Source organism: Furipterus horrens, unplaced genomic scaffold (genome assembly GCF_987537825.1).
Source record: "Furipterus horrens unplaced genomic scaffold, mFurHor1.1.pri manual_scaffold_13, whole genome shotgun sequence".
Lineage (NCBI taxonomy): Eukaryota > Metazoa > Chordata > Mammalia > Chiroptera > Furipteridae > Furipterus > Furipterus horrens.
Window position 1 is genome coordinate 44,837,528 of NW_028327183.1, and position 9,265 is coordinate 44,846,792.

A 9,265-nucleotide genomic window follows, 5' to 3' on the forward strand; every position below is an offset into this window, starting at 1 on the left:
GCACACCAGAGGACTGGTCTAAGCATACACTTCAAAGTGGTTTGCCCTGGCCAGTGTGGCTCAGTGGATTGAGCGCTGGCTGGTGAACCTAAAAGTTGCTGGTTCGATTCCCAGTCAGGGCACACGCCTGGGTTGTGGGCCAGGTCCCCAGTTGGGGGCGTGTGAGAGACAGCCAATTGATGTTTCTCTCTCACATCAATGTTTTCTCTCCCGCTCTCTCTCTCTCTCTCTCTTTCCCTCTCTCTAAAAGTAAATTTTTAAAAAAATTTTTTTTTAATTTAAATTTAAGAAAAAGCAGGCGGAGCCCTGGCTGGCATGGCTCAGTGGATTGAGTGCAGGCCTGTGGACCCAGAGGTTGCGCGTTTAATTCCAAGTCAGGGCACATTGCCTGGGTTGCGGGCTGGGTTGCCTCTTGAGGAAGAGCAAAAGGCAACCGATTGATGTTTTTCTCCCTCTCTTTCTCACGCCTTTACCCTCTCTCTAAAAGTAAATAAATAAAATAGGTTTTTTTTTGTTTGTTTTTTGTTTTAAAGCAAGGGGAGCTGCCTGTCACCAGGCTACGCAGAGTCGAGTCGCTAGAGGGTGGGCTCCGGGGAGAGGAGGGCTCAGCGTTTTCCCTGGATGGAGGGTGTAAGGAAAAGCGGAGGCATCAAACGCAGTCTTCTGAGTCAAGAAGAGGAGACGTCTTGATGCTACAAAGGCACTGAGGGCAGGGGTGGGAAACGCCGTGTTTGCGTCCTCCCACAACCTCATCGAAATGACAACATTACAGAACAATGACGCTGGAGAACCGTCGGAAAACTAGCTGAGCAGAACTCCCGTAACTCAGGAGAGACGCGGCCCAGGCTGGTTCCCACAGCACGTGCGGCGGTTAAGGCTCAGGAAGCATAGCTTGGCTGCAGAGGTTCCCCCCAAAAGTGAGGGATCCCAAAGGCACTGAGGGCAAAGTCTCCCATTTTGCACATGAGCCTGGCCATGCCCGACCTCAGTGTCGGGTGGCCTTGATCCCCCCCCCCCCCCCCAATTCCCTTGCTTCCTCCTGCCATCAAATCTTCACCGAGAGAGGCGAGGTCGCTTCTCTTTGGTCCCGCAGAGAGGAAGGAGTGAAAAAATTTGAGAAGATGTATTTTTCCCTCACCCTTAATTTTTTGAAAAGAGTCATGTCACCGAGCCAAAGGTGGTGACTCACTTGACTATACCAAGTCTGAATGACCAGAAGTGATTTATTCCATGGAGTTGTGCTGGGACCCCAGATGGCTTCCTGGTGATTGATCAGAGGCGATCAGGGAAAGTGCAGTTCACAAGATGGCCGCGTGGTGACGCTGTTAGAAAAGAATGCAATGTGTCGCCGGACTCAGGCCATCAGCGAGCCTGTTGCTAAATTCTCTTAGCTTGGAGGTGTGAATTGTCTTAATTAAGTGAAAATACGATCGTGACACTTTCTCTTTCTCCTCCGTGGATAAGATAAAATTAAAATTAAAAACTATAGGAGATATCTCTAGGGCTCTCTTCCCCTTCCTGGATATAGGATTTTAAACAAATAAAATTTTGTTTATGTGTTTCATTGATTTGAACGGAGTTTTTCAGGATCGCTAGAAGCACATAAGATATAAATGGCCCTCAGAGAAAGGACTTCTGAAAGATCTAGTCCTAATTTCGAAATACCTCCACTTATTAGCAGCCACTGAGACCTACCCTTTATGACATGGATTACACCTTCATGGCTCACATCATCCAGAATCAGCTGGGGTGGTGAAATACCAAAAGGGAATTCTGGAAAGGTGACCTAGCTGAGGTTTGTTTGGACAGAAGCACGACAAAAGCGGCCAGACGCCCACAGCTCTTGTGGTCTCGGCACGTGAAATATTAGTAAGCGGGCCTGTAAGGCTTCCAGTACAGAACGTCAACGTGGTAGCTGGTGGTGCCCTCCATGACTCCAAGGCAGTGATGGGGTGTCTGAGCACCCCGTCCTTGGCATGACTGGCCCTGGCAGCTGACCCAGAACAAGGTCACACAAAATGATGGCTAATGACTCAGGTACCTCTTGAGCTTCATCAGGGGACAACATTCTTTGATCTTGCTGGAGGGGGCTAATCCAACCCAACCAATTCCTAATTTAGTCATCAAGGTCTAAAGCCTCTTGCAGGATATCACAGTCCCCTTGACTTTGGGTTCAGCTGTGTGATTTGCTTAAACAGCAGGCGGAAGGTAGGATTGGTGTGCTCAAATGTTTGAAAAGTGTACTGTTGTGCCCTGGCTGGTGTGGCTCAGTGGACTGAGCACCTGCCTGCAAATCAAAGGGTTGCCAGTTCAATTCCCAGTCAGGGCACATGCCTGGGTTTTGGGCCAGGTCCCCGGTTGGGGGTATGCCCACTACACATCAATATTTCTCTTCCTCACTTCCCCTCTCTCTAAAGATAAATAAAGAAAATCTTTTTTTTTTTTTTCAGTGCTCTGCTATGCTTTTCTCAATGTGAGAACACACTCCACCAAACCTGCCGGCCCCAGGAGACCCCGGTAGATGGGATGCTCAAAGGCCCAAGGACCTGTGGAGCATGCCCTGTCTCTACCCTGGACATTCTCCCACATTTTGGGGGTGGAATTACCAGCCCAGCTGGAGGCAGGACACCCCCGACCTGTTCTCCCCAGGAGCAGTGTCATTATGGGCCTCCCCTCTCTCCCCCCACCAAATTCACATATTAAAGCCCTAACTGCCAAGAACTCAAGAAGTGACAGTCTGGCCCTGGCTGGATGGTTTGCTTGGTTAGAGGGTTGTCCCATAAAGCTAAGGGTTGTGGGTTCAATTCCTGGTCAGGGTACATACCCAGGTTGCAGGTTTGATCCCCAATCAGGGCACGTATGAGAGGCAATGCATTGATGTTTCTCACTTCGACGTTTATTTTTCCCTCCCTTCCCCTGTCTAAAAATAAAATATTTTTTAAAACTGAGGCCATTAAAATGGGCCCTTATTCCAAGCCAACTAGTGCCTTTTTTTAAAAAGATTTTTAAAATTTATAGACAGACGGGAAGAGAAAGGGAGAGAAAGACCAATCTGTGGTTACCTCTCACATAACCCCACTAGGGACCTGGCCCACAACCCAGGCGTGTGCCCTGACTGGGAATCGAACCGGCGACCCTTTGGTTCCCAGGCCAGCGCTCAATCCACTGAGCCACACCAGCCAGGGTTTCAACTGGTGTCTTGTAAGAAGAAATTTGGACACACACGGGCACGAGAGCAAATATACGGAGATCATGTGAAGACACGGTGAGGTGACCTTCCGCACGACAGGTAGAGGCCTCAGAAGAAAGCAAACCAGCTGCCCCTGCCACCTTGATCTCAGCCTTTCAGCCTTCAGAACCACGAGAAAGGGAACGTCCTGGTCATCCGTATGTTGTTACGGCAGCCCTGGCAAACTGACACTAGTGTCGGTGACTTCGGGCCACTGGCAAGACTTATTTGGACAAATGATCTGGGAGCCTGAGCCTGGTTTACATTCCCATCATGGCTGCGCGTTTCCAACTGTGTAACTTCAGAGCTGCTATCAAGTGCTTATTAATTAGCAAGGCGCTGGGAACCAGGACACTCAGTGCCTGGGGCCCCTTTTCTGGAAGGAAGCCTGAATCGGGGGTTTCCAGGAATCAAAGGGATGCAGGCAGAGGCACAGGCCCCTTTTTGTTAAACTCATTCAACATTTATTGAATTGTGAACCGTTGTAAACAGGGCTGACACCCGAGACTCACATCCGGATCCCTCTCTTGGCCCCTCCTTGCGAAGGAAGCCTGGAGAGGGACCACCCCAAACACCAGAGGGGAGACTGGGAGACATGAGGGAGTGCAGGGACACAGTACAAAGCGGGGGCTGGGGAGGAGGGCCAACGTGCGAAGCTAGATTCCGGGGAGACACACACACACGCACACATACACACACAGGCAAAGACCAGGGGCGTCCTCTCTGCCCCGCCCGGCGGCCACAGAACATCAGGGAAAGACCAGGCGTCCACGAGGCATTTCAGTCCATCCCGTCATGAAGCGTCTGCTGAGAGGGGCTGGGCCAAGGTCACTGGACTGTGCAGAGAGAAGAGGTGGGCGGGGGGGTCAGTTTGCATGGAGAGAGGCCGGGTTGGGACCCATAATAAGGGGAGAGAGCTAAGAGTCTCGGAGACACAGAAAATGCAACCGCAGGGAGAAAATGAGGCACAAGGAACGTGGGATGGCCATGAGGGGACAATTCTAACCCCACAAGGCAAGGTGGGCCCATGCTTGGTCCTCATTTGAGTTTGCCCTGAGAAACCCCGACGAGGCAAGTGGGGGCCCCACGGCGGAAGGCCTTATGGGGGGCGCCAGCACTTACAGAAAGCCCGACACACGCCGCGCCCCCGTAAGGCCCGTTTTCAGAGCAACCATCCCAACCGGGACTGGCTTCTCTGGCCCCTCCCCCCATCAGGCCCACGCAGCTCGCACCTCCCTGGTCACCAGCCGATCAGGTGGGGCTCACCTTGCCCAGACAGGCTAACTGGCAGTAAGCCTGGTCGGTGAGCCTTCACTTGCCTGGGGCCGCACGGGCTCACCTACGCTAACCACGTGACTGACGGTGGCGGGTCTTGGCCCACAGGTGGCAGCTCCTGAACTTTGGAGGGGCTGGAAACTAAGGTCGGCCACGCAGGCAGTCAGCTGTGTCTATATGCCTGACCCCCAAGAAGCACCCTGGACACCAAGGACCAGGTGACCTTCGGTGGCCGGCTGCCACACCCCAATGCTGGGAGGGCTAAGTGCTATCCGTGCGCCCCCACTGGGCGCTCACGCCGTCTCTCCTAGACCCTGCCCAACGCCTCTTCCCTTCGCTGAATTGAACCTCTACCTCTCCCCTCTCATGAACTGAAACCGGGGTACAACAGCGTCGCCCAGTGCTGAGTCCTCCTAGCAAACTGCCGAACGGAAGCTGGCCTCGGGGACCCTCGAAACAACATTCACAAACATGCAAACGAGAATCACCCTTTCCCTCTCTCCTTTCTTGATGCCAACCCCATTTTTGCTTGTTGGCTGAAATCATGCATTGATGGGCTTCTCTGGACTCCGAGTAAACCTCGTGCTGATTTCAGGGCACACCTTTGAGTGGCTCAGTTTCGAAGTGGCCCACGGTGTGTCTGTGCAAGGAGTGGGCTCCATTTGTGTCATTAAGTAGTCAAGTCCCACGCGGGGGGCACCCCATCCCCCCTCCTCTCAGAGCACCCATCCGCAATTTATTCAGCTCATGCAGCTTTGAAATGGCATAGTTCTTGATTTTTTTTTTTTTTTTTTTAAATCGGGGGAGGCTCTCTCCATCTCCATTTCAGACTCACACACCAGGCATGACGGTGCACTTCTGCATCGCACTGACTGAGGCCTGCAGGTCCAAATGCATGCGGACCGTGACCTCACTCTGTTCTAGCAAAGCACTCTGAGAAGTGGAACCTGCGCTGAAAGCGTCTGAGAGCCAGCACGCTGGGGGCAGGTGCCACGGTCACAGGACACTGGGACAGGACACTCAGTTCTAGACACTGGGCGGCGGGGGAGCTGCCACTCAAGTTGGGAGGGTGGTAGAAAGCGCTTCTAGGTTCTCCAGGGTCAGGAGGCAGAATCTGGTTCTGGGCTCGGCTAGTAACCAGTGCCCAGCTCAAGAACAGGTTGGGTTTGGGGCTCATCTGGAACATACTCGCTTGAGAAGGTGCCGAAAGGCAGTTCTATGATCGCAAGAACAGTACAGAAATTGCTACTTGTTCTGGGATGTGTTGGGTTGGAAGTTAGTACTTAGGATCAGAGTCCACAAGGCACTAGGAGTCAATTCTAGGAGGCGGGAGTCAATGTTAGGGTGTAGGAGGGGGGCCCCCTCACCTCTGCCTTTAGGGCACATTAGCCCTGAGCCAAGGCGGCTTTGATGGCGGCCACCAGCTTCAGAAACTTGCTCTCTGTATCCACGAAGCCATCGCCTCCCTGGGGATGGGAGATGGAAGTGGTGAGCTGGGACCAAGACACCAAACCCACCACCCAACCCCTGACAGCCCAAAAGTGAGGCAGGACAGACAGACACACATACCTTCTTGGAATGAACCAACTTCCCTGCTACGGTTACTTCAAAGAACCCGGTAACCTGGGGAGTCCCCTCACCGCACTGGGGGTAAGAGAGAGAGGTGTTGAGGGGGCTGAGGTACTCTCTTGGGGATACCCGCCCCTTCCCAGGAATGGAGACCATGGGTGAAGGGTCAGGCTAGCCCGCTCTGCTGGACAGATCATGGGACCCATGTTAAGAGTCCTTCCCCAGGACTCACGATGTCCAGGCAGCCAGGGAACTCATCTTCCAACTTCTTCTTGAGCTGAAGATACTGTAAGGGGGGGGAGGGGGTCACAATAAGGGTCAGCAGAGGCCATGCCAGGTAGCCCCCACGCACCCCCATCTTCCCCGGGATGGTTGGCTGGCCACTATGCTTACCTTGGGCTTGTAGCCTCAGGCGCCACTGGTGGGAGAGGGTCCAAGTGAGTGGGGCCCAGGGACAGAGGGAGACAGTGGGAATCCAGGGACAGGCAGGGAGAAGGGGGGTGGGGTGGAAGGAAACAGGAGGGGAACCAGGAAGAAATGAAGAGGAACACAGATGATAAAACCAAGGAGGGGACAGACATCCTCAAGGGAAAGGAAAGACACACATACCAAGCGTTGGGGAGTGGGCAGAGAAGTAGGACAGGGACACAGGAAGGAGGAAGACACCCATCCACAGAAACCCAGCACAGAGCAAGGGAGCCAAGAGACAGAAAGAGGGGTGCAGGAAAAGGGGGTGATGAGGAAGCCACAAGTAGGAAGAGGAAGGGAGAGAGGAACGAGGGAGGGGATCAGAGAGAACTGGATTAGAATGAGACCTGCAGAAACGACACCCCACCCCGTGCCAGTCCACCCGCCTCCCGGCCTCCCAGCCTTGGAAGGCCCTGGGGGATCCCCAACGCCCTGCCAGTCGGTCCTGGGGATGAAATCCGGCGGGTCCCCAGCCCCCACTGCAGGCTCTTTCAGGACTGGAGTCTGGCGCACGGGCCCAAGGGGAGCCTCCAAATGTCACTCCACCCGGGGCCTTGCTGAGTGGACAGACCTGATGATCTGAAAAGCCAGGGGTTTCCCAGGTGGGCATTTCACAAACAGGACAGCTGGGGGACCCAGGCTGTCAGCTGCAGTCTGGACCTCAAGCTACTGACCTGCCAGCCCCCCAACTCCCAGCCTCAGCCTCCGCACCTGCGAAATGGAGCTAAGACTGTCCCCCCTCGAGAGGTTGCTGGTAGGGGAATTTCACAGAACCGTATTTACTAAGAGAGACAGGCCGGCACGGTGCCCGGGCCAGAGGGCACGGCCGTCCCCCAGAGAAAGCGCCTGCCCTCCTGGGCTTTTCCCCCTGCGAGGAGTCGGACCAAACGTGTTAAACACGCAGGACTTCGTCCTTGAGGCCTATTAAGATTATCCTCTCTCTCTCCCTACACAGGTGGAGAAACTGAGGCCAGAAAAGATGCAGGATTAGTACCGAGGTCCATCCATTGTATTTATTCCGTTCAAAACCCACCCCGAATATTCTCGAACATCCTCAACTCTCCGACCACACACGACTGTCCACGGTAGTGGGTGGTGGGCACTTAAGCACTGACGGAGGCCCCTGTGCGTTACCGATCAGACCGCTCCCCGCCCCCCCAAGAGTGGGGGGGTTCCAAATGGCCACACCCGTGTCTCAGCTCTACCTTTTGTAACCTGAGGGGCTTAGAAGGTCACAAACTGAACAGGGGTCACGGCCCTCTAGTCTTCGCCCCACCCACGCGGGAGTCCCTGTTCTCGCGGAGAGTCCCCACGGGTCCTGCCCCCGACGCCCCCGTCCCCGGCGCGGGCCTCCGCCGCTGTGCTCACCAATAAACGACTCGGACCGCGAGCCCCATGACGCGCGACCGCAGCACCCGCGGGACCGCGCGCACAAACCGCCCGCGGCCGCGACTCGCTGGGTCTGCGCCCCGGCGAGAACGCCCGCACCCGGCACCAGCCTCCGCGTCCCAGGCGCGAACCAATGCCCGGGGGGGAGGAGAGGAAAAGTGCCCACAGCGGGGGACGAGGGGCCCCGGGGCCCGCCACCCTGAGCGCCTCGCCCGAATGTCCCCCCGGGGTGGGCCGGGGAGCGTCCGGACAGAGGGAGTCCCCGGGAGAAGCCCTGCGCGCCCCCTCTCCGATCCCCCCTCCGGGCCTGAATGGCACGGCCTAGTGGGGCGGGGCCCGGAGGCGCCGCTACGGGCCGGAAAGGGAATTGCTAAGCAGGGTGGCAGCTTCACGTGGGCCGGGAGGCGTTGTCTCCTGGGCTCCTCTCCTCCCTCGGGGAGGGCGAGAGGGCCGGGTCCGAAAGGATTACCCGCCCGCAGGGGCCGGCCCGTGACACCGAGGTTTCCGGTGAGCGCGCCAGGGCCCCCAGCCGCCTTTTGAAAACCCGGGTGACGCCCGATCAGCCCCTCTTTCTGTGCCTTCCAGCCCTTGAAGACGAGAGGTTCATGGAAGGTGCTGGCAGCTGATTTAAGGTGTTAGGGCGTGGACGCCTCTCTCTGAGCCTCAGTTTCCCCGTCTGGAAGATGGGCGTGATGATCTTCAGGGGACTATACAGTGGACCTACCTGCAGTCCTAGTTCTGGGGATACAGAAATGATAAAATCGACAGTCCCTGCCCTGGGCGTGGTTTGGCCAGTGGTGACAATGATCCAGGGCATCCTGAAAATAGTACGTCTCTCCTGGGGCTCCCGTGAGCCTCGCAGGAGTTCACACACTGCGAAGAATTAGAACAGCGTTGGGCACGTGGAGACAGCTCAGTATAGATGGACCCCGCTGGGAGGTCTTCCTGTCCCAGTTTCTGTCTGCCTCTCACCGGCTGTAACCCTAGCATATCAGGCACGTGACAGACGGGTTTCAAGTGCCACTCCACTCCTGGTGCTGTGTGACCTCTGATCCTGTGGTTTTGGGAAGATAGGATGAGCTTCACGCAGGGCTGGGTGCAGTCCGTGTCCCGGGCACAGTCTCTTTCAGTGGCTTTTGGGGCCCTCAAAACAAAACCCCAAACTGTAGCGCCATCTCCCCTGACCTGGTCCCATTGGTGCCTCTTGCCCCTTCTCCCAGAGGCCCAGCGACACAGAAGCACTGCAATCTCATCAGGGACCCCACCCATATTTCTGCCTCTGGGCCTTTGCACATGCTGTTCCTGCCCTCCCCTGCCTGATTTACGCTCACCCTC

General features: G+C 55.7%; 1 protein-coding gene across 1 annotated transcript; it reads right to left on the minus strand.

The window, feature by feature from the left end:
• Positions 1–3,825: 3,825 nt before the first annotated feature.
• Positions 3,826–8,203, minus strand: SELENOW (selenoprotein W). Its single transcript, XM_090260577.1, has 6 exons — positions 7,910–8,203; positions 6,467–6,491; positions 6,306–6,359; positions 6,074–6,148; positions 5,872–5,970; positions 3,826–4,065 (listed from the first exon to the last, which is right to left on the minus strand). Exons 1-5 carry the CDS (start codon positions 7,936–7,938, stop codon positions 5,890–5,892), a joined length of 264 nt encoding a protein of 87 aa, XP_090116703.1. The 5' UTR covers positions 7,939–8,203; the 3' UTR covers positions 3,826–4,065; positions 5,872–5,889.
• Positions 8,204–9,265: the final 1,062 nt, after the last annotated feature.